At 52.4% G+C, this 27,136-nt stretch overlaps 2 protein-coding genes across 3 annotated transcripts in view; both read right to left on the reverse strand.

Moving 5' to 3' along the window:
• Positions 1 to 264: 264 nt before the first annotated feature.
• On the reverse strand, positions 265 to 1,348 carry TTC36 (tetratricopeptide repeat domain 36). Of its 2 annotated transcripts, XM_054176106.1 has the most exons (3): positions 1,024 to 1,348; positions 705 to 893; positions 265 to 618 (listed from the first exon to the last, which is right to left on the reverse strand). In XM_054176106.1, the coding sequence occupies exons 1-3, from the start codon at positions 1,133 to 1,135 to the stop codon at positions 350 to 352; spliced, it is 570 nt and encodes a 189-aa protein (XP_054032081.1). In that variant the 5' UTR covers positions 1,136 to 1,348; the 3' UTR covers positions 265 to 349. The 2 variants fall into 2 exon arrangements, with proteins under 2 accessions (XP_054032081.1, XP_054032080.1); XM_054176105.1 differs by having other exon boundaries at positions 705 to 1,347.
• Positions 1,349 to 4,826: 3,478 nt separating this feature from the next.
• KMT2A (lysine methyltransferase 2A) overlaps positions 4,827 to 27,136 on the reverse strand; it is a 38,139-nt gene continuing 15,829 nt past the window's right edge. The window contains exons 8-36 of the mRNA XM_054176146.1: positions 26,778 to 26,851; positions 26,030 to 26,158; positions 25,082 to 25,195; positions 23,793 to 23,939; positions 23,449 to 23,544; positions 22,586 to 22,706; positions 21,711 to 21,824; positions 21,218 to 21,402; positions 20,530 to 20,703; positions 20,044 to 20,154; positions 19,729 to 19,802; positions 19,065 to 19,258; positions 18,388 to 18,494; positions 18,107 to 18,244; positions 17,089 to 17,247; positions 16,711 to 16,828; positions 16,550 to 16,628; positions 16,181 to 16,341; positions 15,246 to 15,431; positions 10,312 to 14,614; positions 9,331 to 9,411; positions 8,856 to 8,920; positions 8,292 to 8,462; positions 7,649 to 7,723; positions 7,232 to 7,410; positions 6,962 to 7,065; positions 6,481 to 6,564; positions 6,020 to 6,149; positions 4,827 to 5,656 (exon numbers count right to left, since the gene is read on the reverse strand). Coding sequence (XP_054032121.1) covers positions 5,381 to 5,656; positions 6,020 to 6,149; positions 6,481 to 6,564; positions 6,962 to 7,065; positions 7,232 to 7,410; positions 7,649 to 7,723; positions 8,292 to 8,462; positions 8,856 to 8,920; positions 9,331 to 9,411; positions 10,312 to 14,614; positions 15,246 to 15,431; positions 16,181 to 16,341; positions 16,550 to 16,628; positions 16,711 to 16,828; positions 17,089 to 17,247; positions 18,107 to 18,244; positions 18,388 to 18,494; positions 19,065 to 19,258; positions 19,729 to 19,802; positions 20,044 to 20,154; positions 20,530 to 20,703; positions 21,218 to 21,402; positions 21,711 to 21,824; positions 22,586 to 22,706; positions 23,449 to 23,544; positions 23,793 to 23,939; positions 25,082 to 25,195; positions 26,030 to 26,158; positions 26,778 to 26,851 — 7,949 coding nt within the window. The 3' untranslated portion in view covers positions 4,827 to 5,380. The remainder of the gene's footprint in view (positions 5,657 to 6,019; positions 6,150 to 6,480; positions 6,565 to 6,961; positions 7,066 to 7,231; positions 7,411 to 7,648; positions 7,724 to 8,291; positions 8,463 to 8,855; positions 8,921 to 9,330; positions 9,412 to 10,311; positions 14,615 to 15,245; positions 15,432 to 16,180; positions 16,342 to 16,549; positions 16,629 to 16,710; positions 16,829 to 17,088; positions 17,248 to 18,106; positions 18,245 to 18,387; positions 18,495 to 19,064; positions 19,259 to 19,728; positions 19,803 to 20,043; positions 20,155 to 20,529; positions 20,704 to 21,217; positions 21,403 to 21,710; positions 21,825 to 22,585; positions 22,707 to 23,448; positions 23,545 to 23,792; positions 23,940 to 25,081; positions 25,196 to 26,029; positions 26,159 to 26,777; positions 26,852 to 27,136) is intronic.

Consider the following 27,136-nt stretch of genomic DNA (forward strand, 5'->3'; position numbering starts at 1 on the left):
TGTCCCCCATCCCCCCTCTGCAGCGGAGGGTGCTTAGCACCCTGCTCAGCCCAGCACCCGGCTCGGCCCAGTCTTACGCTTCCGGGGCCGCTCATGGCACTGGAACCACCCCACAAGCATCTGCAACGCCGCAAGTAGAGCCCAAGCGCCAGGGACACGGAGCTTTATTGGGGGTGGAGCGGAGACGGGACTAAGCGCGGCTCCTCCGGACTTCCTGTCCCCGCTGTCAGCCAGGAGGCGGCGGGGGCTCAGCGGGGGCTCAGCGGGATCTCCGATACAGGAAAAGGCTCTTCTCCGGCAGCAGGGACGTGCCCGGCTGGGCCACGCCGGGAGCGCAGCTGTAACCGCCTCACCCGCTGCTGCTGTCGCCGGGGTTGCGCAGCCGTCCCAGCATCTCGCAGAGCATCTGGTTGCAGAGCGCCGAGTAGGGGTTGAGCAGCACCAGCTGCCGCCGGGCGAAGGCGCTGCCCAGCCGCGCCGCCCGCTCCAGGTCCCGCCGTGCCTCCTCATCGCGGCCCTGCAGCCGGTGGATGAGGCCGCGCTGCACAAAGCTCTGGCAGGCGGCGCGTCCGCGGCCCCGGCTCAGGCGGATGGCGGCGTCCAGGTCTCGCAAGGCACCTGGCCGGGGAGAGAGAGGCGTCGGGGTGGGCTGGGGGTCGCGGGGGACTGCCCGCGGCCCGCCCGTCCGTCCCGGTGCTGCTCACCTGCCACGTCCCCCCGCAGCCGCAGGGCCTGGGCGCGGTTGTTGTAGCCCGAGGCGCGCTCGGGCAGCAGCCTCACAGCCTCGCTGAACCTTTCCAGGGCCGTGCTCACGTCCCCCGACTCGGCGGCGGTGACCCCCTGCAGCTCCAGGTCCCGGACCTGCTCCAGCAGCTCCGGTGCGAAGGCGTCTCCTGCAGCAGCACAGAGGGGAACCCTTGGCCGGGGCAGCGGCTGGGCGTCGGGGTCCGGCCCCGGGCTGCTCCCGGCCCGCAAAACCTCCTTCCCCCGCCCGCTCCGCCGTCGATTCCAGCATCGCCTCACCTTCCTCCTGGACGTCCTCCTCGTCCTCCTCGTCCAGCCCAGGGATGTCCCCAAATGGGGTGCTAGGGTTGAAGATGGTCTGCAGCACAGCCTTGTCATTCGCCGTGGCCATGGTGCCCTCCGTACCGAGGCCCCGTGGCCGGGCTGTGGGATAAGGCGAAGCAGCCTGGGGCAGGTTAATATTCACCCCGCAGCACCGCTTCACCCAGCCCTGTCCTATCCCGTCCCGGACACCAGCCCCACCGCCTGTCCGGCCCCACCGGAACAACCGCAGCTCCCCAAGGTGACCCACGCAAGCTAGCGGCAAGAGCCAGAACCTGCTGTGCGTCTGCTCCAAGCCCACCACGGCCTGCGGGGGGGGAGGAAGGGGCTCCCCGGACCCCACGCAGCCCTGAGCTCCCGTCCCCACCGGTCACCCGTGGTCAGAGGCTCCAGAAGTGGAGAGAAGGGGACGGGGGGAAGAAGAAATCAAGAGCAACCCTCTGCAGCAATAAACTTGACATGTTTATTAATTAAACTATCACTTAAATAAAAAAAAGTGCATAGAAAATAAACATGTTTAAAAACTCCTTTTTTTTTTTTTTGTGGTTTTTGTTTTGTTGTTTTTTTTTTGTCGGTGTTTTTTTTGTTTTGTTTTGTTTTTTACAACTATGTACACTTTTTATTTTTACATTCAGTCTTTTGCAGAGCTTTCAGCATTGTTTTAAACTATTAAAGTATTTCCTTCTTCCCTGTGGCAGGGAGTTAACACTGATTTACTTTAGACACTTTTTTGTTTTGTTTTGTTTTCTTTTTTTTTTTTTTAGAAATCCACAACACAACAAAACCCAAACAGCCAACCAGAAGCTTGGAAGAACACAAGAGAGGGGAAAAAAAAAAATTGTTATACATGATAAGTTGTCAAGAAATGTATTTCTAGAACATAACCTTGCCTTTTGCTGAGCTTTGTTAAAAATGCTTATTTTTTTAAACAATTACTCACCTAGCTGCAGTTACTAAAGAGACTCGTATGTCCAAGAAAAGAAACACCACAAGAACAGCTCTCAGCTGATAGACAAAGCTATTGTACCTCGAGAAAAAGATACCAGGAAAGCACAGAGCACACTGTTGTTTGTTTGTTTGTTTCCCCCCCCCCTATGCAGGTGGTTCCCCAACATCCATGACCAAAACGAGAGGAAGAGAAGGAAGAAACCAAGTGGTACAAGTACTGACTGGGAACACAAGGGCCGGGGAGGCCGTGCCGCCCGCCCCCGCCGGGGGAGGGGGAGCACAGCGGGGCCTTCCCGGCTGCGGGTAGCAACTGTAACACAAATCCTTACCTATAGTGTTAAGAGAAGTAAAAGCCATGGAGCGATACTGAACTAGGCTCGGTTACACGGTGCATCACTAGAGTAGCTCCTATATATATCATATTTATAGCTATAAAAAACCTCGTCAGCGTCGAGAGTGGACCAGTAGCATGGGTTTGGGTGGCGTGATGCTGCACGAAGCTGTCCCGCCGAAGAACCTGGTATTGCTCGGAAAGGAAAGGAAACCACACAGAAAAGATGCCCAGCCCTTTGCAATGACCCGCGTCTCCTTGAACAAAACCACCTCCTCTGTACAAACGAAACGTCCGAAGGTTCCATTTATTTCAGCATTTTCAGATCCCGCGATCTGCGTCAGTCCTTAGAAAATATACATTCATAGGGAGAACTGCGCCGCGCCGGCCGGGCCGGGCTCGCGGGGACGGCGGCGGCGAGAGCAGCTGCTGGCTGCCCGCCCGCCATCGGCCCCGGGGCTCGCCGCGGCACGGCTTCCCGGGGTACAGACAGTTCCACTGGCCACAGCGGCTCCTGCCGAGGTGGCCGCGATGGGGATAGCAGCAAAGCGGGCAGCCAGCCGGCCCCACACCTGGGTCTGGGGGGCTCCCATGTCAGCCGCTGTCCCCGACCCTCCTCCCTGCCTTTCCCAACATGGGGTGGCTCTGGGCAGCATTTCCCAGCCGGAGCAGATCCACCGGACGCGGAAGACGCTCCTCCATCAAGGGGACACGGCAGGGCCGAGATACTTGGATAAACTCACAGGCCTGGCCGAGGCAAGGACCAGAGGGGAAAGGGCTGGAGCAGCTGTGCCCGGGGACGGGGCTGAGGCTGCCCAGGGGCCAATGCGCTTCGGCTGCCTCAAGGTATGTGCGTTCCCAAACTGTCAGTGCATCAAATCATCTCAGTAACAAATGCAGCGTCAATGTGACTCTTCAACAGCTATCACCAAGCAATCATCACACAGTGCAATAACAATAGGACAGCGGCAGGTCCGGACCCGCCGAGCGACTTAGGGTCTGAGGAAAAGGCCTAAGGCCTGCAGGGCATGGATTTGGGACGCCCTGTTGAGAGCACTGGGGAGTCTGCGGGTGCTCCCACCCCTGTCTCACCCACGGCCGGTGCCGTTCCTAAGTCACCCCCACCCCTCCTGCTCCCCGTGAGGCTGCTGACGACCCCCAGGGGCAGCTGGGAAAGCAAGGGCACTTCCCACATCCCCTTCTGGCAGAAAAACTTCTCTGCTTTTGAGAAAGAGCCTGGGTGGGTGTACCACCAGCCCACAGGTCCTGCCTACTTTCCCTCAATTTTCCTTTTTAAATGCCCAGAGGATGCCAGCTGGGCAAGGCCAAGCCTTGCTCCCACCCAGAGCACGGACAGGAATTCTGACAGGCAGGCTCCTCCTCAGCTGGGCAATTCTCCTCCTTGCCCCCATCCTGATGGGTAAATCAACTTTAAGGTCCAGCCAAACCTCCTGGAAACAGTTACTGAAGTCAAAAAGGCAGAACGAGAGTGAAAAACAAAACCAAAGTGTGACACCCGCCCTGGAGAAGGGCTCAGACTGTGCCCAGCCAGGAATTTCCTATAACCGTCCTATGAAAATAAAAAACTCATTAGAAAGAGATTCTCTTAAATTAGGACAACACCACTGTTTAAAAAGCCTCGTCATAAGTGCTTTCCCCTATGAAGTGCTTCTCATAGAAAAATATACAAAATATATTTACATTTATAAAACCTTAAATACTAAACTGTAAACAGAACCGAGTAAAATCTGATGATGTCACTTGCCAGGCTTGGGGCTCTTGACTTCTTTCTGGGTGTTTGGTTTGGGAGGTGTGGAGCAGACTTGAGCAGGAGGAGGTTTTACACCACCTTCCTTCACCAGGACAGGGCCAGAGCCTTTCCGTGGAGCAGGCTTGGCTTCTCACCTCACCGACTGCACCCTGCCAGTCGCTCACTGACTTCCTGGGTGCTCCTGGACCGCACAGACAGGGCTGCTGCTGAGCTTGCTGAGCTTTAGTAGTGCTTCCCACACCTTTCAGGGAGGGGGACAGGAACACGCCCAGATGTGCCACCGCGACAGGCACCTGACTATGGGACTGCCCTTCTGCATCCCTGCCTGGCCCTAGGACACTGCAGTCAGGCCAAGCACAGCCAATCTCATGGGAACCTTCACCAAGCCCTTCTCAGCTCCTGCTCTACAGCAGTGTGTGGTCAACCCGAGCCAGCCCTCGCTCCCCAGCTGTCCCTCAGACCAGCTCTGTGACAGCAGAGGCACTACTGGTTAGAAGCACCCTTGGCTGGCAGGACAGAGGAGGAAGCTGGCAGAGACTGACAGCACTGTGTTGGCACAAGCCCCCTCTCTGCATGCAGGCAGGGGTTTTGGAGTGAGGTGCTGGCCAGATTTTCCTCAGCCTAGTCGCAGGCTGCTCTGTGCTGCTCTCCCCGGTTCAGCCTTCTGAGAGGAACCATCCACAGCATCCCACCATGCAGCCAGCTCCCAGCACCATGCAGCCAGCTCCCAGCAGTGTGCTGCAGACACTGTGCTGGAGGCAGTGCAGACACGCATGGTCCCAGGGACTGCTCCCTGCAGAGTGCAGCCTCCCTCCTGGGGAGGAAAGCTCACACCATGCCTCCAAACCCCAGACACCCTCCTTGAGCTGTGCTGGGAGAGGAGGATTCAGCATGCTGAGCTGAAGGGGAACAGAGGGACAGGAGACGATCACTCCTCATGCTGGGGCCCAGGCCAACCTCTCCTCTCCTGATTGTTAGCCCCACACCAAGAAACAAACACCAGGGCAGGGGGAAATGAGAACAGCAAAAACGTAACCACTGCGGATCTTCTCCACTTGCCCACGTCCTTCACAAGGGTAGGTGTGCGCATGCAAACATGGAGATGTGACTCTGACGAGAGACAGCTGCCAGCCAGGCCCCTGAATCCAGCCGACCTCTGTCCCTGCCTCTGCCCCTGCTGTCCCATTGGAGCAGCCAGGGAGGGGTCACTCCCAAGTTTTGGGTTGCCCCAGGCCCATGGGGGCTCACTTGCAGCCAGAGAAGTTCTAGTTGAGAAACTTTCTGCACTTCTTGGCACCGCAGTTGCAGGGCAGCTTGTTGCTGGCGTCCTCGATGGGGAACTTGTAGTCGTAGGTGAGCTCCTCCCCGCGGTAGATCTTGCGCATGGCGAAGATGACGATGTGCTTCTGGCCATCGATGTTGATGACCCGGGAGTAGCAGTTGGGCTCACAGGAGTGGTTGATGAAGCGAGCTGCGTTCCCGTGCATGGTGGCATCCACCACCTCGGAGTCATCGATGCGGAACATGTAGCAACCGATCCCCTGTGCACGGAGGACAGCAGAGTTAGCTCAGGAAGTGGAGACGGTGCCGCCCTGGCAGACAACCTGGCTCATTACAGCGACAACTGTCACACCTTTAAGGGCACCTGTGACCTCTCCTCATTTGTCTTCTCAAGCTCCTGCTTGAATCGTTTCATGCCCACAAGCTTTGAATCTGGACCAGACTGAAACCCATCCCAGCCCAGGAAGTGCCTCTAGAGCTCCAGCAACAGCAGAAGTACCCCGAGAAGTCTGAAACCCCCATTTGCCGTGTTCCAAGTGCAGCTTTCAGCCTGTCCTACCTTCACAGCCACTTTCTAGTTCTCCCAAACTCTTTAAGAACTTCTCCAAAAGCCCACAACTCACCTTGCTGTCGTAGTATTTCTCCCGTTTGTCAGTGAGGATGGAGCGAATGACATTGCCTGAATATTCGATCACCATCTCACCTGCATCGATGTTCCTTTTGCAGAACAGACCCCGGCCATGGATGGGAGACCTAAAAGAGCGACAGGAGAAGGGAAGCTCAGAGACATCAGACTGCAGAGAACAGGTTACCCATCACAAGGATCCTTGTAGTGCTCTTATTCTTCTGTGATGTGATGCTAACAAGAACACCAGGAAGGTTCTCCTGCCCACAGGCCCTGGCTGTCACCAGGGTGCACCAGCAAGCAGCAAGTCCTTTGTGCTAAGGATCACTTTTCAAACATGGAACTCGAGCATGGAGGAGTGGAATCCCCCCTCTCATTTTAGTGGTCTGATTTCACAGCAGGTTCCCAGTTTTCACCTCCCTCTGCCCCAGAGGCAGCAGCAGTGGAGCCAAGCTGTACCTGTAGACACCAACCGCCTCCTTAGAGGTCTTCTTCAAGTGTCGGAAGCGCATAGGCATCGGCAGATCCATGCTGGTCGCCCGCCTGGAACAGACATTGCCAAGGGTCAGCCTTTGTGTGAGAGCCTATGCCATGCTCCCTCTGGGATCTTCTCTAAGACACAATGACTGTGGCACTGTGACACTGCAGCCCACAGGCCACACAACCAGAATCAGACCTTTTCCTCCCTTTTCTGCCCAACTTCTCATCAGATTGGTCTACACTCACAAGGAAAAGAACCATTCAGAGGAAGAGTGGTTTGGCAGTAGCCACCTTCAGCCAACAATTCTCTTGCTGTGGTAGGAGTTGTCTCTGTACGTGCTACTGCTTGGTAGCTCTCAGATTTTAAACATCACCTCAAAGAACAGTAGCTAAGTCACATCAGCTCACTTTAACCCCACAGTGTTACTGCCCCCTTTGCACCTCAAACCCTGCTGCTCACCGGGCTGATTTCAGCTGCACTTCTTCCTCTTCCTCGTCATTGGGGTTGTACTCTGGTGGCTGACGGTGCTTAGAAGCCAAGAAGTTAAACATATCAAATGCTGACTTCCTGCAATTTAGAGAGAGGAAAGGAAGTTTGCTCTACTGGCTTAAAATAAACATGTGGTTGCCCCAGCAGCTTTGACATGTTTAGTGCTGGACGCTTTTTCCAACCAATGGGGCTAGCTGACGGGCCCTCAGCCTGAACAATGCCAAGGACGAGGCTCCCCACTTGCCTCAAGTGGACTTCAGCCCTGGCAGAGCCGTGTGGGTTCAGTGGGGGTTCATTGGCCTCCTCTGGCTTGTGGAATCTGAACTTGTAGTTGTGGCAGTGCTTGGCTCCATACAGCTGCTCAATCAGGAACACAACTGTGTCATGGATGATCCCCAGCATCCTCAGACCATTCACACCTGGAACAGGAAACAGAGCACAACACAAACCCTGCTGGCGAGGCAGACCTGGAGCAGGATACAGCAGCCTGTCAGACACAGCTGGGTGCTGGCCTGTAGCTGTCAGAGGTTCAGTCACATCATGGGGAAGAAGTTGTCCTCCCTAGCGGGGCCCGACCCCCACGCCGCTCACAGAGGATCTGTTACGCTCCCACGCGTTCAGATGCGTGGTGCAGAGGGGGCTGGCACTGGAGGGTACCTGCAAAGGACAGCTGCTTCAGGCGGGCGTTGGAACGAGCCTCCTGCACCTTGTCAGTCAGCGACTTCCAGGCATCTGCAGCACAGAAAGAGGAGACCAGAGTCAAAGAGCACCTGAGCACCGAGGGCTGCCGAAGCTGCTCCCTTCCTATCACCCTTGTTTTGCTGCATCTTATCAGGTTTCCAGAAGAACAATGGGCCACCAGCAGACTTGTGTGTGTGTGCTTCCTAGGAAGCTCTGACATTCAGTGGAGCTAACGGGAGAAGGTGAGGTTTGCCCCCTTTCATGGACCAAACACCAAGATCCTTGGATCCACTTGCTTCCATCCTCTCCCAAATTGACTCTGGCACAAAAGGAAATAAATGCCTTCAGCTTAGATCCCCTACCCTCTGATTCCCTGGTCAACTGGTAACACAAAAGGGGGCGATGCTTTATAGTCCACTAGCTACATTCCATTGCAAAAAACCCAAACCAATGGAATCCAGACATCGCTAGGAGCTAGGATTGTTCTAGGGCTGGAAATCAAGAGATTAATTTTCTTCTAAATCTATAAAAAAAGCAAGCAGGGTATCCTCCAAAGTCTTAACCTGACTTTGAGCATGGAAAGTTAAAGCCAGTAGGACCTGAAGTGCCCTGGTCTCACCTTCGATGCTCTCTGCGCAGATCTGAAACCCATCATCGCTAGAGATCTCAAAAACCAAACCTTTCTTTGGTTTCTTCTCACCACTACACTCTTTCCTCTTCTGTTCTTGCTGAAGCCAAAACATAAGTGGGGAGCTGAAAGTGCTCTCTTCTTCCTCGAGAGCTTTTGAGCCTAGAAAAGACAGAGAGCAGCACAAAGATGGAATCTGGGTAGAACAGTGGCTGCTCCACAACTGAAAATTACTTAACTCGCCTTTTGACTAAATCCACCCAAGAAAAACAATCCAGACAGTGTTGTTGTTAGAATGTGAACTCTCAGTGTTGCAGTTAGAGTGTGAAATCTCAAGTGCTGAAGTTCCCACAAACTGAAAATAGACACAACTATCCAGGCCAGTATCTGTTAACAGCAAGCAAAGCTTTCCTCCCCTCAGTGCAAGGGTAACAGGAACAGCAGCTTTCAGATTTTTCCCAAGCGAACAAGACACACAAACCCCAACATGTCAAGGTTCTGATCTCCCAGCTCTGGAGGATCCCAAGCCTTGGTACTTTGGAAGAAGTCACCTACCTGCATTTTCTTGCTCATTTGTGGAGTTCTGTGTCAGCTGTGATTCAGGGAGGACTGATGTTTGCCTGGGGAGGGAAGGAAGGGAACAGGGAGAAAAGGATTTAGTAACTCATCTCACTTCCTCAGCAGCCCCCATCAGCTGTCCATTAAATCTTGAGAACTACAGAGATATGAAAACCTTTTTTCCCCACACTGAATATCCTAAAGTCTGTCCAATTGGAAACACATAAACAAGAAGATTCTACTCAGCAGCATACACCATACTGTGGGCAGCAGTGAATGTAACACAGTCTGTGACCTGTTCTTTGCTGACACAAGCTCAGACAGCACTACGCAGAGCTAGAACTGACCACTTGTGCCAGACTGGAAGCACCCAAGAGATTTTAACTGACACACTGAGACTTCTCCCTTCCTCTGCATACATTTCCTTCAGCTAAGTGTGAGGAGGATCCTGTGGAAGGTGTTTAATGCTCACCCTGCAGAGTGGCCACATTGTTTCTGTGGAGACTGATCCACACCTCCTGCATCCTGAGTGTCTGCTCTCACAGCAAGAGTCCTGGAACAAAAAGGTTTGGGAACATTCAAAATACCTTCCAAGGCATACAGGCCAAAAATGAGATTGGAAAGCAGTGACATCCCCCAGGAGCTGCCATGAGTGCTTGGAACTAAAGAAGCAGTAACAAGTGCTCCTGTGGTATGAGGAACCAGAGCACACTTCCAACATCACATCTGAGTTAGGGCTTGCACCTCAAGAGGAAGGAGGAGCAGGAATCCAGGGGCACCTGGGTTGCATGCAGAGCACAGAGCAGCAGCTCCTATCCTCTCTACGGATCTGTACTCCAAAGAGCAATTCAGAAGTCATTTTTATGCAAGGTCTGAAAGGTAAATCCTCTACTGCAGGAGACAAGTGCACACTCTGCTGCTCTGGTAACAGACAGAGCAAGATTCTCCCAGTTCCTCCCCAGTTTCTCTTGCCTGTAAGGCCTAAGGGGGAGAAAGAGGGGCACACCGGAGAGACACTGAGCTCACAGGCACTGGCACACAGTGCCATCAAATACTGTAATCAGAATGACCAAGACAGCACTATAAGGGCATTGTTCTGGTGCCTTGGCATGCTGCTGGCAGTACAACTGAAACTGCCAGAGCACCTATGGGCACTAACAGCCTAGAGGAACAGAACCCACCACCCTCTGGAGGGCCACCTCCTCTGTTAGTATCTCTAAAACACTTTGCCAGGCTTGTCAACAATGAACAATGCCCCCATAACCCTGACCCTCAGTCTTCAGTTTGCTTGAGGAAAAGCTGTTAACTCCTTTCCACACCTACCTTCTGCTGAGAGCTGAGGTTTCACCTGAGAAATTATCAAAAGGAAAACTTGCTGCAGGAACTAGGGTGAGATTCTCTCTTACACTGCTACAAAAGCTCAGGGATGAGGAAACCAAAACCCTCCTCTTACCCTGCAGCCAAGACCTGGGGTGCAGTGGCAGCCCCTCTGTCAGGAGCAGGAGCTTCGGAAGAGTTGCTCCACACGTGAGAAGTTTTGTGCTTCTTTCCATTCCCTTTGTCCAGTGACGGCTGAATGCGCTTGATTTTGGGCTTCATTTTGGTGGGCCCCATGCTGGAGCTGCTGGCAGACTGCTGTCCAGAGGATGGGGAGCCCCCCGGGGAGGCTGAGCTGGCGTGCATCACCGACGAGGCCTTGGATTGCTCCAGCCCAGCGTTACTGGGAGCATCAACCAGCTGTGGAAAGCTCGACAACTGCGTCGCTGCCGAAGCCGTGCCGAGGTCCAGCTGAGAGGAAGCAACTGCAGGTTTGCTGGCTAGGAGCTGGGTCATGTGCTGGAGCTGGTAGGAGCCCTCCGGGTCGGCAGCTGATGGAGCCACGGTCATGCCCATTGTCTGTGCCGGAGGCAGGACGCAGATGCTGGATGCAGCAGTCATTGCTGCTGTAGAGGGAGTCTGGGATGCTCCCAACTGTGAAAACATCCCAGAACTTGGTGGTAAAGTCATGTGCTGCTCCTGGAGGCCAAGGCTTTGCTGACTGGCTTTGATCAGGAGGTTGCTTATGGAACCAATGTCCCCTAATAATCCAGGGCTAGTTAATGTCACCGAATTCTGTCCCAAAACATGACCAGGAACTGACCCACCAGAAGTGGGGGCTGCTGTGGCAGGCATGGACACGACATTGAGCACTGAGGAGCTCGATGCCAGGCTCGATACAGGCCCCGTGGGGAGGTGGCTGGAGTCTGGCCCGATGACGCTGGCAGATGTGCCAACGGCACCGGTGGTCCCAGCTTGTGGAAGCAAAGATGTCTGCTCAAAATACATGACCCCAGACTTGGACCTTTTGATAATATTTGGGACAGTCCTGTGAGATGCTGAATTGGCAATGGTTCCCAAATCCAGCGGGTGGTTGGAAATTTGGGAAGGAGTGAAATTAATTAAGGTCATGTTGGAGACCATGTCAGGAGGAGCTATAGCAGAAGGGGTTCCAGAGGGAGCCAGCTTCTTATTCTTCCGTGTCTGCAGCCGAGAGATGGGACGTTTCTTGCCCAGGGCAGCCACTGGTGTGGAAGCAGTGGGACCAAGGTCTGTCCTCTGACTGCCTTCAGACACCAAGAGCTGAGGGTCTGGTGGTGGCTGCACACCAATCAGGAGGCCTGGGGAAGGACTGTTGATGTTTGGTGGGAAACCAGTCTGAGTGGCAGAGGGGAAGGGATGGATGTGCTGGTGATGGGGCATGGGCAGCAGCCCCTTGCCTGTGGGAGGGAACAAGGACTGGGAAGAGGACAAGCCTGGGTTTAACCCTGTGGTCAGTGCGAGCCCGCTCCCCATAGGCCCCAGCACCGAGGTGCTGGTCTCCATCACGCTCTGCGCAGAGCTGACGGAAGGTGTCAGCTGTATCTTCTGAGTGACACCATTGGGAAGAGTTTGGAGGACGTAGAGTGGCTGCATGTTTTGATTGACCACCAGAAGCTTTTCTGCAGCTGGCTTGAGGTGGGGTGGGGTGGTCTGCACAGCGGCGTTGGAGATCTGCGAGGGACCAGGACTGTCCGTGGAGCTTGGCACGTATTTCTGGCTCTGGAGGGGAACGGTGGGCGACACTGGCACCGGGATACCTGGCGTCCCACTGTTCCTGGTTAAATCCTGGTTGCTGCCGTGCCCCTGCTCGACAGGGCCACAGGGTGGGCTGGCAATGTGCTCTGCATCCATATGACCCTGGATGAACTGGTCCGGGGTCATGTGTCCTTCGGGGCTTGGGTCTACTCGTGGGCTCAGGAGAGCTGCATCACCTTCCCCTGAGGCAGACTTTTCTGTCACTGTCACTCTCTTTTCCCCAGCCTCTGTGGAGGGCAAGGTGAGCATGGACCTCTCTCCTGAGGAGGAGAGTGAAGACTCCGAGATGACGGCGAGCCTGTTGTGGTTTTGGCTGGGCACTGTGGGGCTGCGAGTGGTCAGAACAGAGAGGTCAGAAGGCAGCTCCAGTGGCAATTCAAATTGCTCCTCTGCTGAGATGGAGGAGGAGACACTGCTGTCCACTGGCTCAGCGGTTGGCAGCTGCTGGGAGAACACCTCAAACAAACCCATGTCCTTGCCGCGGTTGCTGTCAAGTCCTAACCCTTCTCCAAGTGTCAGAAGCTCTGATGAGGACGACTCTGGACTCTCTCCCAGGGCCTGCATGGACGGCGTGTTCTTCAGCACAAAGTCCATGATGTCAGAAGGAAGAATGTTCCCACAGTCGTCGCTGTTGTTGTTGTCGGAGTCGGACTTGAGGAGCTCGGTGTTGAAGGTGTCCAGCAGGTTCTTGTCGGAGGGTGTGCTTGCGTGGGTCCTGCGGCCTGCTTCCAGCGAGCTCAGCTGTGCTTCCAGCGAGTCCTGACCCTGTGCTTTAACCCTGCTCACTGGGTGGCAGTTCTCCATCTTTGGGTCGCTTTTGTGGACAGCGGAGCTCTTGGTGACTTGGACTTTCTCTCCGGCTTCTTCAGTTCTATCTAGCTTCAGGTTCTCTGTTCCGTTTTCCTTCCCGCTCCTTTTGCTCCCCTGGCTGACCTTTCTTGTTGTTGCTGTGATGCTCGTGTCGCTTTCAGTCCCATCATCCACACCATCCAGCTGGGAGATTTTGGGAAGATCGCACTGATCCTCCTCCCGGAACAAGCTGTGGGACACCAGCCTCTCCTCTGCGCTCGAGGAAACCACAGTCCGCGTGAAGTTGTAGTAGTACAAATCATCTTCATCTGAGGTGCTCAAGTCATCCGCACCATCCACCTGCCCTTCAGCAGACCGCTTCCCTCGCTTCTTCCCAGTGGAGCTGCTGTAGAAAGGGATGTCTTCCTCTCCATAGGACCTCACGCCATACAGAGGCGTCAGGCCAAAGAACATATTGGATCTGGCCCGAGCACTTCTCCGTGGATACCTGCGCTTGTACGAGCCTTCTTCCTGAGCTTTGGTTCCGTCCTGGAGCATCAGGCTGCTGTCCTGAACAGGCAGATTCTCATAGGTGTTATTTTGCGACTCCTGTGCCGGGGCCTCATTTGGGCTCTCCTGAACTGCAGGGTTATCTTCTGGGCTTTCTGAGGCGGCAGAGGGCTCTGCCAAAGGGGCCAGCTCTGCCCCTGCAGCCTGAGGCTCGGCCTCACTCTCCTGCTGTGCACTTTTAGAGTGGCTTTCGCTTTCCATCTTGAGAGGGGTCAGGGTGACCTTCACAGTGCGCTTTCTAGATGCTTGGGGCTCCTTAGAGGCTGTTTCCATCTGCACTGCAGCACCTTTAGATGGCCCTTGTGAAGGTGGAGACTTCTCACCAACCTTGTCAGCAGGACTGCTATTACATAATCTCTGGCTAATTTGTTCCGTTGTCAAACTCTGATGACCAAATTCCAGTTTTGTGTTTCCTTCATCACTGCCCAGCGCTTGGTTCAGGTCCGTGAGAGATTTCAGAGAATGCTTCTCTTTATGACTCTCCTTCAGTAACTTCTTCCCCTTCTGACGCCGGTCTCTAGGGGCAGAAGTGACCTGCTCACTTGCTACAGGAGATCTGCTATTCACTGTAACAGACTTCAAGGCCTTTGCATCCTTCTCCTCAACCACAGCAGTCTCCTCTGGCTGTACAGGTTCCACACGCTGATCTCTATCCTTCCTTGAGCCTCTCTGGTGCAGAGGTGGAAAGGACACTGCTTCTTTGGAAGAAAATGATCCCAAACATTCTTGAAAGGTTCCTGCTTTCACATTAACTTCTGCACCTGACAAACTGGTTGGCTGAGTTTTGGAGTTTCCTCCAGAAGCTAAACTATGAACCAAGTAATCTGGGTCCTTTGAGGTCAGCGTTTTCATCTTCTCTGCCTTAGAAGGTGCACCTTTGGCTACCAAATCTGAACTGTTGGGATGTTTTCCGTCGGCAGACTGTGGTGCATCCAGTTGGTGTGCTTTACTGCCACTCACAGCTGCTGCTTTCTGGGAGCCCAAGTTGGCAAGGCAGCCCTGAGCCAGAGCGCCTGGAGCAGCTGCACTCCCTGGCCCCACAAAGCGCTCCGTGGTCTTGGTGTTCAGCTCAGGCTCTGCAGAGGACCCAACGCTGGGAGCTGCAGGAATGCTGTGCCTGGAGTACGTGTTCCCGGCTCGCGGTGGGGAAATCATCCGGAGCTTGGACTGCTGCTGCGACGAGGAGGAGGTGCTGTGTCTCCTAGAACCAATGCTCTTCAGGCCGGAGGACAGCAGAGGATCTCCTACTGTCACGATTTCATGGGTCACTGGGGTAGGACTTCCTGAGAAAACAAGGCAAGACAGACAGTTCAACGACTCAAAACCTTCACAGCCAGCACAGCCCCAGTGCCCCCATGCAAAACACACCACATGAAAAACAAGCAGAACCTTTCAGCCTGACACCATTAATGGAATGATGGCACTGAGACAGGCATCAAGAACTGGTACTGTCAGGGGGCATTCACTAGGCAGAGCTGACAAGTTTGTATCTCAGTGTTCTGGGCCTCAACTCTAGAGGTGAATTTTCAGTCTCAGTTTGAAACAGAAGGTTGACTCATTCCTACAGACTAGCAGCAGAATGACAACAGCAGATTTCCCATTCTCTCTGAGATGATTAAGTCCCTAACTTGTACTGCAGCTCTTCTGCATTACTGGTGCTGTACTGGCCCAGACACTGCTTGCTTCATCCCAGGGATGTTTTTGTTTCAGTTGAAACATTTCCTGACAGGTCATTTCCTGTGTGTTTCAGAACTCTTTCCTTGAAATCATTTCACTACCTTCTCTAGAAACAGAAAACTGAACACCAAGTTGTGAGAAAAGCCAAGGAAGACATGAACCAACCCAAAAGTATTTCCAAAGCAAACAATCCCCCCAAACAAACCCAAAATCTAAAGCTGACAGAAGCTGAAATACCTGCAGAGGGTAAGGGCCTAGAGCCAGGAGACCTCTGCGCGGATGGGTAGCTGGGAGTCCTGATGCGGGGACCCTTTGGGACCACTGGATAGTAGCAGGAAGTCGAGGTCTGGGAATGCAAGGGGCGATCTGGTGACGGTGGGCTCACGATTTCAGGTGTATTTCGGCTGTCTTTATGCAGGGTTTCTGTTGCACAAAAGAGAAACAGCAGGCTAAGACACCACTGAATGCTAAAAGCTATGACCTGATAAGGGATACACTGCTCTCAGGTTTCACTTGCAGAATCAGGGTACTTGTTAAATAAACACAAAGTCGAAGATTACTGCTTCCACTATCAGATAGCATTTGCTCTCTTCTCCTAAGAAGACTTCCAAACACTTGCAGTAATATAGAAACCCTGAGCTTACATGTGACAGTCCATTCCGTTTTCATCAAGTTTAAGATTCTCTGTTGACAGCACTAACTATTGTAAATGTTTGAAACCTCTTCCACAGCCTTACCTTCTGGGAACTGAAAAGAGTAGGGCTGAGTGGTTTTGTTGGTTTGGTTTTAACCCACCTATGGGTACAGAGAAAGTGACCAGCCCTACAGAAGCAGCACAACACTGCTGTTCAACACAGAGTTTAACCTCCAGAAGACGTGCCAATACCGAGACCTGAAGTACCCTCTGAAGTTCCAGATCACTAGAAAAGTCATCATAGACCCAAGAGCATCACTACAGGAGGCTCTGTTCGGCTCCAGTTTTCAGATCTATTAGCACACACAGCACACTCTTTGCTGAAGATGCTGTAACAGATTTTGGAAGCCTGAAGCCGATTCTGAACCAAAAATGGTTTAAGAGACACCAGTCCCAGCCCCTGCCTGCCTTTTGGTGAGGATGCACCACAGCAAAAGCATGTTGAGAACACATCTCCAGAAAAGCCTCAGGGGAGTACCTGTGAGGGGAAGAGGGCTGTGGGCGATGGTTCTGTTGTCATCATGCTCTACAGTGCTGTTGATGTCAGGTTCTATGACAGGCGGGCGGCACTCCATGATCTTGCAGGTGTACACACAACGCTTCCTGGCATCCATGGTGCTCCAGTACACCCTGGAGCACCTGGGAGAGAATTCAAACAGAAAAGAATTCACTCAACAGCCAAGTAAATTTCCTGTGTTAAATGTTCAGCTTCTCCAAACTGCACAGCACAAAGACTTCCCAATGCCACACCACATACCTGGCTGCATCACAACAGTACCCGTGGCATTGCAGTGCTGGTTTGGCACCTGACACACTAAGATACATCCCACCATGAGCTCATACTCACTGGTAGCCGATGGGAAACAGCTTATCTTCACAGTCTGAGAGGTCATTCAGAATTCCTAAACAGTCTATTGTCATTGAACCTGAGCAAGAGAGGAACAAAGAGTTCTGGGAACCAGATTCCAGCAACAAAGGAGGAGCAAGGGTCCAGAGACTAGACCTCACCAATCATCATGTGGATGTTCTCTGGTTCCAAGCCACTGAGGAATTTTCTTCTCAAACTGATCCCTTCGAAGTCCACAAACACTCTCCTAAGAACTTCAAATCCATTCTCAGGAACCACCTGGAACAAGAATCCACAGAACCAGTTGTTCACCTTAAAGGAATCATCGTGCCGCACAGTTTGCCTAAAGTCAATCCACAGCTTGGTCCTTTGGCCTGCCACACAGCGCCACGTACCCTGTGCCAGTTGTATCCCTGACTTACAGCAGTGCCGCAGTCTGGCACTCAGCAAGGAACACGTTCCACGTGAGCTTCTAAAATGTGCCCACAGTGACAGGGTAACCTCACCTTCAGACAACACAGGGTGTGCAAGAGCCTCACCTCTCCTTTAATCAAATCGCGATGCCTCTGGCAGTAAACTTTCTTGTCGTCCAGAAAGACGCAGTTCTTGGCCCGCGAGCACATGAAGTGATAGTTGCTGGTACAGGAGGTGAGGCAGCAGCCCACCGTGGCACCTGACTTCTGGCAGAACTCACATCTCTACAAAAGCAAAGGAAGGTAAATCTGCACGGTTCCTGCATCCAGGCTTCCCCTGCTGCTGTCAACTGCTTTTCTGGGCACAGACGGAAGCTCAGAGTAACGCCTGAACTCCCACGGCGCCACTGTGGCATCACACCACCGCCACGCATGAGCGAGACTTGGAGGAGGTGGTGCAAGGAAGAAGGGTCCCTCACACAGAACAACTTCTGCACTCGCAGACTGCTTCCTCCAGGCCTCAGATTTCCTGGCTCATACTCCACACCCAAGTCACACAGTGCAAGCTTCACTGATTAATACGTCAACTGCTTCTGCAGAGAGCATTCCCCACGTGGGCAGCTCACCACTGGCCCAGAGCAGCCCTTTCAAATAAATATTTAGCAACAAATCATGCAATATGACAAGAAGATTTGGACAAACTAATTTCTATCATGCTTGCAGTCCCATTTCATTCTTCTGAAAAGTAAGTAACAACCAGTTTGCAACAGGAAGATTATTTCATTTTCTGGAGTTGTGTGGCAACTGAGGGAAGAGACAGCACCACTCTTCTTGGGGTGGATTTAATGGAGCGCTCTGTACAAGCCAGATATCAAGGTTTTTCCTCTACCCTCAGAGGTGACAACACCTCAGTGGACAATGCTTGATCAGTGGACAATGCTTGCTTTCCATTTCTGTTTCTTTTACAGGTATATGACATTTAACCTAGGTCAAAGCACCTGTCAGTTCTGTTACATACAGCACAAAATCAGAAAGTAAGGAGAGAGCAGAAAAGCCTCACACAAGGAACCTCTGGAGCTAGGCTCCTGTCTCAGTTCTGGGTAAATCAGCATGAGGTTCAACAGAGCTCTTTTCTTATACTCACCAGCTGCTTTCCCCTTATCACCGCCATGTGCACGTTCTTCAGAGAACCATCATCATCCTCAAACACCTCTGCTGACCACAGAGCACAGTTCACATGCGTCCATTCGTTCTGGCCAATGTAGAGCAGACGCCCAGCATCCTGAAGAGTAGAAAGGAACTTGCTTTTCAAGTATTCCAGGAGACAGAGCAGTGCACAAGAAGCACCCAGCCTGGCCACAGTACCCAGTCCACAGCACTGCTCCCATCCATGCCTGCCAGGCTGGGCACACACTGGGTACTCACATTGGCACTGTCATCTCCATACTTCAGGCACAGCGCGCACTGCCGGTTGTCTTCTACGTCTGGAGGGGGGTTCAGCTCAGGACTGTCCTCTCTGCTTCTGTCAGAGCCTTACAGTTAAAAGAGAGAACAGTTTGGTATTGATGGGATAAGGGCCAAAGGCTACAAACTAGAAGAGAGGAGGGTTCACTTGAACTTAAGGAGAAACTTCTTCATTCTGAGGGTGCTGGAGCCTTGGAGCAGGCTACCTAGAGATACCAAAGCTGCCTGGACACTGGGATCCTGGGTAGGGTGCTGTGGGTGCTGCTGTTTTAGCAGGGGGGGTTGGACTGGATGATCCCCAGAGGCCCCTTCCAACACCCACAATGCTGGCATTGTGTACAAGGCAGAAATTCATCTGGAAAGGCTGTCAGTAAGCAAGGAGAGGGCAGAAAAGCTAAAGCACATCCTGGGCTCTCCAGCAGCCAGTTTGGAAAGCAAGAAAAAGCACAGCCCTTGTCTTGGGGAAGAGGCAGGTGCAAACCTATTTCTGGCCTGTGACAGCCTCTGAACGATTTCAGGTCACAGCGGTCTCCACAACTCTGCAGTCGTACACAGAACCAATTCCACCCTCTCCTTCCTACCAGGAGGCCTGGAATGAAGCGCTCTGGGAGCAGCAGTGCTGCAGAGCGGTTCCTTACCAGGGATCGGTGGTGTCGGGGGGTGCAGAGGAGTTGGTGATTCTGGCTCTCCAAGCCCTTTGGGTCGTGGAGCTGGAATGATTTTCTTCATCAGAGGGGGCTGCTCAGTGCGGCTGCTCTCTTCACGCTCCTGCCACTGGGCGTAGTTGTGGTCGAGTGACGGCGGCAGCACAGCGTTCGGCAGCATACCACTGCTGAGAGGCAACTGCATCAGCTCTGGCCCTAGCACGCCGAGGACTGCACCCCAGCCACCAGCACCACTGGTGCACAGCAGGTCACGCAGCAAATCACAATCCATGTCTGCTCCCAACTGAGGCTACGACCAGTCACCTAGACTGGGAGCTTTGGGAGGTGGCTGCCTGCTTCTTTTGAGGGTGACATGCAGGAGGAGGGCCAGGCCAAATGGGTGAGGAGCAGGAAGGGCAGGACTGACAAGCCAACAGATAACATACCCAGTTCTAAACTACTTTTTAGTCTCTTCACTTTAGAACAAGGAAATGTACAAAACCCCTGGGGACGGGATTTCTGTTTAACTTCTTCAAAAAAGGGAACGACAGAGGAACACCTGCAACCCCAACCCCACAGACAGGCTCTCCTGACACTCTGTGCTTGGACAGCTGGCGAACCATGGGGTGTCACAGTTGGGCACAGAACAATTACTTACTTGCTCGTTACTTTATTTGGCTCCCAAAATCTGGACTTTTTCACACTGAACCATGGAAAAACACGCTCCATTTGCTGAAAGAAAACAAGACTGCATTAGAAATGCTGTATGGCACAGCCAGAAGTTCAGAGATGCTCAGCCAAGACCTACTACAAACGCACAACCAGTAGGATTCCATTAACAGCAACAGCTCTGCCAATGTATTTACTCCTGGAAACTCCCAAACAACAGCAAACATGAGAGACCCCTTGGATACCAACAGCAACAAGTCCTGGTACACTACAGGCAGATTTCAAAGCGACTTGTGTGGCTCACCCGAATGAAGAAGGACTTGACCATGCTGTTGGCTTTCTTGACTTCTGGCTGCCCTCCATCAGCATTAATGGCCGCTTGGATTATCTTCACGATGTCATCGCTGAAATCCAGCTGTAGGAAAGACCAACCTCACGTTGGCAGGACTGCCTTCTGTACAGTTACACCACCCACCAGCTTTTCAAGGCATCCCACAAGCACCCAGCTGACTGCAAGACTGAGCTTCTAAACAGAACGAGGCTTTGGCTGTGAGGAAGAAGCAGCCTCATGCCTTGGCAGCCCAGTTGGCAGAGCTGCTACACCCACAGCTCTTCCCTTTTTCCTTCTACTCAGAGCTGAGTGCTGACTGGTTTTAAATCAGCTAAGCTGGCTAACTCATGAGGGTTTTGCTTCCTTGTTCATGAAGGCTCAAGCAGGCTCAGTTACAAACCCCATGGGTCACAAAGCAGCTCACAGGATCTGGTATTAGAGTGGAACACCAGAACATACCACAGAAGTGTAGCCGCCTTGATCCATTTTCCTTTTCACTCCTTCCAGATCCAGCGGTTGCTGCTCTTCCTGTTTGCTGACTTCTGTCAGGACAGGTGGGTCAGGACCTTCAGGAGAGCTCCTGGATGGGATGCTCTCCTCCGTCTCAGGGTTTAAATCAGGGGGTTTCGCTGCCTGTCAACAGCAACCACCAGACAGAGGGCTATTGCTTACTGAAGCGTGACAAACCCCACACACATTTACCGGCCCACAGATTCTGGCTAAAACGAACGAAAGGAGACTCGAGCTCCGAATTCCTGCTGAAAATGCAGGGACAAGAAGAGCTTACACAGCTTCTGCAGCACACAGCAGGGCAGAGTGATTGGCTCAGAGAATCAAACTCACTTCTCAGAAGTCTCAGGTCTGAATAAGCATTTCAAGACTAAATCCTGCTCTACTGTCAGGAAAGCAACATCACAGAGCTAATTCCTCCCATTCCTCAAAGAGCTTGATCTCAATTTTTTTTCCTAGCTGCCCAGGTTGTATCTTGAGTACCTGCTGCTTTGTTTGCTCAGAAACAGACAAAGGGCATTAAGCAGAACCCACAGCACCATCGTGCAAAGCACAAAGACCTTGCTGAGTGTGGCACCAGGACACAGCCGAGCGCCTGGGAACACTCTGAGCCGCAGACCGTGGGGCTCCAGCTTACCTGGCGATACCGCAGCAAGTGGCTGGTGGTTCTGGAGTTCAATAGGGCTGTCAACACCTGCCTCAGGGACACCTGCAGCTCCTTCTCCAGTGCCAGGCGCCACTCAGCGGGGTGCTGCTCTGTGCAGTTAATGCAGGTGTAGGCCACACTCTCAGGCAGGTTAGAGAGGATCTCATACATCTCATCTGGAGATAAACCAACCATAACAACCTGAGCTACTCTGCTGAGCAATGGATAGATGGACAACTCTGCTCTGCAACTACTGAGACACTTCTGACATCACAAAAGCATTTTGTGCAACTGAGCAGTGATGCACTGGGGCCAGTCCTGTGCTCTCAGGCTGTCACTGACATTGGCGCTGCTTAGCCTGCAGCCGCTCTCAGGCAGGCCACCACAAATGAGGGTGTTAATGAGAAAGGTCTGAGGCTGGATTACTTTGCTCTACTCCCTGTCCCATGTCTGTCAGTAATAAGGACATGAGGATTTGCCTTACCAGAGAGGTTCTCACACTTGGAGTGCACCCAGCGGTCACATTTCCCGCACTGCATCATCTTGCTCTCGTAGTCATCATCATCATAGCATTTGTCACAAAGAGGACAAAAGTTCCCTGTAAACGAGACATGGAGACTCTCAGAAGTTCAGATGACACACCCCCCCAAGGGCAGGGTGGTTACTCACTGGTGTGCAAAGACAGCATCTCTCAGAGAACCCCAGCACAGTTGCATCAGCTCTTACACCACTGTTAACAACAGCCACAAAAACAAACCTGTGGGACCCCTGCTGCCTCCTGCAGCACTCTTTGACTGGGTACCTGTTGTTTGGGGGTGGTGACACTAACAGAACAGGGCGTGCAGTTAGCTTTACAGAGACAAAGGGAAGGACAAGGATGGCATACAGAGAAGAAATTAAGTGGAATAAGGAAGATTTTCTATCCTGAGATTCCTCCCCAGAGTGTCTCTCCTAAGACTCCAAGGCATCACACATGGTGACCAACACAAGAAGGAACCACTTCACAATGGGAATTTAGTTGCTTCTAAGTCAGGAGTCCTTTAAAATGTCTTCTCAACTGCTTCTGGAAAGCCTGGCCCAAGAGGTGTGTGGTGAGTGCTTCATACAGTAAAGTGTTTAAATGCTGGAAGCCCCCAACTCCACAGCACACCAGTGCTGACTTTGGTCAGCCAGTGTAAAGCCCGAGAACCTGGCTGCCCTACAGACAGCAGCACAGGTGCTCTCCCATTTGACCCAAACAGCAGCTCTCTCCTTCCTGCACCATGCCTGGCCCACCCTGCTCTCTCTACACCAACTCTGCTGCACTCAAACCCAGCACCTGAAGAGGCTCCTGCTGTGAGGGATGGCAGCTTCAGGTACCTTTAGCGAAGAGTTTGGCACAGTCATGACACAGGGAGAAGTCGTGCGACCACTGCGCGTCCCAGCCTTTGCCTGGCGTGGTGGAGCCACAGCTCTTGCAGCGCACACATTTGGTACATATCTGGAGAAGGAATGTGGCAGGCAGGAGTTATTGCTTTTATCTGGTGGCTCTGTGCTTTAGTCCTCATGACACACTTCACAGTCTTCATTACTCAGCAAATGCAGAATAAGGAGTTTCAAACACCAGAAATGTCACTAACATGTCCCCAGCTTTCACCCCCTTCATGGTAAGAAGGTGATGATGTAATGAGAAAAAACAGAAAAGAAACCCCCGTATAGTTATCCTGCACTGGAGAAAACATCACCTTTCCTTCACAGAAAACAACAACCTGGGAAGTTGTGGCATTTCTGCTGACCTTAAACTCGAGTTCTCACTGCAGAAATTTTCCAGCTCAGGAGAACAGAAAGAAACAGCTACAAAGTGTTAGTACCAAATGCACCAGAGGCACTAGTTTAGAACTTGAAAAGCACAGGAGAGTGCACTGACCCAAACTGTCTCAGTACCAACATCAACTGGTCAGTTTCTGACCAAGGCAAGTGCTTCCATTCTGAAGAGCTTCCTCATTGTTCTGGGTCTGTGATCAGCAGAATCACCACAAGTAGGAAGGCTGCAATCCCTCTACAAAGGCTGCTTGTTCAGAGCCTTATCAACACCCCACCTCATTACCCACTTCCAAACAGTGCCTTCCAACTCAACAGGAGCCCTGCCCAAGCAATTCCATCAGAGCAAGTCATCTGCAGAGCTCTGGCCCACAGTGTTACATCAGTCAATAACCCCAGAAAAAGAAACCTAAGTCCCTCACCCAAACTTTCTTTTTCTTGGTGGGTTTTGTTGGGTAGTTTGGGCCCAGGCACTCAGGGTGATAGCTGTTTCGGCACTTGTTACACTCCAGCAGCTGCTACAGGAGCAAAAGGAAAACATGTTGGAACAGAGACCCAGGGAGGGCACACAAAGCCCTGTATGTGCTCACCCCGGGTGGGATTCCCCCATGGTGGTGAAAATAGAAGGAAGTGACTCAAGAGTCATCATCCCCAGCCCCTGGGCTTCCTTGCTCCCCTTGTGTGCTTGCCAGCTGGGCTCTGGAGCAGGAGGAGGAGCTCCCAGGAGTGGCATAGGGTGCCTGCCAGGTCCCCAGGGTTGTGGTACCTTGGTGGCCTGGTGCTGTCTCCCACAGACGTGGCAGAACTTGCAACGACGGCAGCACCAGTTCTCCAGCTGCTCCTCCAGCGGCCGCTCGCTCTCCTCCAGGCAGAACTTGTGGAAAGGCTCACAACAGACCTGGCAATACACAAACTGCAAGGGGGAGAGGGAGGTTTAGCAAGTCAGAAGCTGCTCTGAAGCCCCACACAAGCCCGCTCTGCCCCCCAAACTGCTCTGATTTCTGCTCTACAGCTGACAGAACACAGACTTACTGGCATGTTTCAGAAGGGAAACTAGATGTACTTCAGACAACCCAAACTCATCCTCCTCTACCCAGACTGAGCACCTACCAGCAAAGGGCACTGTGGGACCTGCTGTCTACATGTTCTGGGTATGGCAGAGACCTATAGGGCTTACTGGGATCTCCCTCCCTCTCTGCAACACAAGCCAGATGCCCCAGAACAGTCAGTGCAGAAGAAAGGGACAGTGTGGAGCCATGAGAGACACCTCTCCCTGAAAGCTCTTATAATGTCTAGGTGTCCCCTCAAGGCTGCTCACACTAGGAAAACAATTGTCCTTAAAGCATGAACACCACAAGTTCACCGGGGACAGAGGAATCCTTTGTACCTTTTGGCAACCTGACTGAGAAGGGGATGGTTCTGCCCCACTGGACCTTCACAGTCCTTGAGAGAACCCTCCCACAGGCAGAACTCAGCCCTCTTTTCCCCGAGCATTGTTCACTCATCACAACCAAGCCTTTTCTACAGTCCTCCTCCCAGCACAGCTGGTCTGGAGATGTTGAGGAGGCACCTATCTACACCTGGAAACGTATCTAACACATCTTCATCCAGCTCCTTATGCAGCACCAGAACCTTCCCAGTCATGTTTTAGTGATGGTTTGCAGCTCTCAGCAGGTAAGAGACACTCCTGGGAAGGCCAATACTGCCTAAAGCCCTCCCACACCCTCAGGGGGCCTTTCTTATTCCAAGGCAAAGGAAAGCAAAGCCCTTAGCTCTCCACCAGGGGTGGGATGGCAAACCAGGAGCTGTGGGAGCCCTCAGATACACTATTTTTATATGTCTAACACAGGTCACCTCCAAAGTGAGCACCACAGAAGCTTTCAGATTGGTTTTAAACACTTAGCCTTTTGGCATCTTGGGAGAAAGCTTAGCCAGGACAGCTTTAGAGGCAGCACTTACACTGCTTTGGGCTACGAGGTATATTTCGTACTGCTTTGGCTTTATAACAAGGCTGTGCTGTAACTAAGTCATTGAGGGCAGAACACAATGCTTTACCTCCACGTGTCCACTGCTGGCACAGAGAAAACAGACCACCCTGGGAGTAATAGGTACCGAGGTGACGATGCCTAACCCACCCATCTCCCAAACATTCTCCACTTCACAGTCCTCCTGCAAGGACAAAAGGACACGTCACCAAGCAGAACAAGGCAATACGACATCAGTACAGAGTGCTCACATTGATCTTTCTGCCTTACACGGGCAGTGCCTGCCACTAGCCTCCAGATGAGGCCTCCTCAGCCTCTGCCATGCTCTACTTTAGGTCAGAACAGTCGCGTCTCGGCGCGGCTCCTGCCAAGGGGCTCCGCCACACGCCAGCCTTCCTCCTAGGAAAGCGGGCGGGAGCGGGCAGAGCTGGGCACCACTGCACAGCCACTGCTGAAAGGGACACTTCAGAAGAGTTACACTTTATTGTATTTGGATCAAACACTGCTGAGATCTCGCTATGATCTCCGGGATGAACACTTATAGATGGACTGGAAAATTATTAGGAAAATATTGATTTTTATTATTTCAACACTGTTGTTCAGAAAAGTACATGAGTTATCAGTTTAAAACCCCAGATATGCCCCGAAGGTTGTCAATTACAAGTTACTAACATCTTCCCCAAATCTTGTTGGCTCAAGTTGTGGTAAGGATTTAGAGTTCCATCTTAATGGAATAATTCTTCATAAACCTCAAATTCTTGCTCATCCTCACATATTGACAGTTAAGGTTTTAAAGCTTTAAGTGTCTCTTCATCCAGAACTCTAATTATGAGGAAGAAAAAGGCAAACAAGCTTCTAAAAAACCAACTGAGTGACTTGTCACGCAGGCTCCTACGTGCAGCTCTCTCTGGACGGTACCCGACACGCCGAGAGGTCGCTGCCAGCACTCTCGAGGGACTCTAGTTCCAGTGCTTAGAGCCAGGAAACATTCAAAGACTTAAAACATTGGGTCCTCTACCTTGAAATCCACCCGGATTCTGTGGACTCCATCTGTAGGTGGCTTTTGCTTGGAACTGCTTCCGTTAGTCAGAGTGCTGAGCAGATTCAGCGTGCTGCTCTCTGGCTTGCTTATGGGAGGGGGCTTTTCCTGAGCAAGGAAAGGAGCCTGTATTAATCCCAACCCCCTGAGGCAGAACTTCACCAGCAATGACAGTAAACGTAGGTAATTCACAGACAAGCCCCCCAAAACCACCACAGCATTAACCAGTGGGTAGCAGTTGGGTACTGTGTTGCATTCTGCAAACCATCTCTCAAGAGCGTTCCACAGGCAGTTACATCTCCAACGCATCTGCTGCGCTCCCCTCACACCGCGTTGTTGGCTCCCATTGGAGCGCTGCTGCGAGGCAGCTCCTGCTGTAATTAGTCCCTAGGCAGTCCTCTCAGATTTAAAGAAGACAATTCTTTCTAGATTTTTGGCTGTTGTTCTGGAGTTGCTCCTGAGAGGAAGGTAGTTCCATTTCTTGTGGAAAATCCAGCCCCCACCCCACAAGGTGCAAGTCTTAGAGAACAAGTTAACAGCTGAGCTGAACCTTAGGTGTACACCAGGTGCTTTGGCGTCCACATCCTGCCACAAGGGAAACCCAAACATCTCTAAGGACAAAAAGCCCCAAACCTGCAAGAGGGTTAAGTAACTCAGTTCTGCTTTCTAGACAGACACAAGCTCAGGGTTCTTGACATCTACTGACTGTACAAAAAGCAGTATTCACCTTTTCTTTTGGTTTCTGTTTCACAGGGAAAGTTGGACGGGGAGCAATTTTTTTCTGTTTGCTTTGTTCTGTGCCTAGGAAGGGGGGAAAAATTATGAGTATTTCAAGTAACTAACAGCCACCTGTAGAGGAGAAAAGGGGAAAAAAAATCAGCTGGGTAACATGTGATGGATTTTAGACTTAGAACTTCTCCACCCTCCTCTGTGACTGCACCTCACCAGCTGTGGCTCAAGCAGCCTCCTGGAGGCATGACCCACAGCATGCTCTGCTCAAAGCCTGAGGTGCTCTGGGTGCAGAGGCACTGAACCACGGAGCTGCTGTGCTGGCCACCAGTGGGGCTCTGGCAGATTACAGCCTCT

Source organism: Dryobates pubescens, chromosome 34 (genome assembly GCF_014839835.1).
Source record: "Dryobates pubescens isolate bDryPub1 chromosome 34, bDryPub1.pri, whole genome shotgun sequence".
Lineage (NCBI taxonomy): Eukaryota > Metazoa > Chordata > Aves > Piciformes > Picidae > Dryobates > Dryobates pubescens.

Bases quoted from the DNA above. Each gene is read 5' to 3' on its own strand.
- TTC36 (XM_054176105.1), bottom strand. From the start codon at position 1,122: ATGACAAGGCTGTGCTGCAGACCATCTTCAACCCTAGCACCCCATTTG. The intron at 619-704 runs GTGAGCAGCACC...CTCCCCGGCCAG, and splicing joins GCTGCGGGGGGACGTGGCAG to GTGCCTTGCGAGACCTGGAC.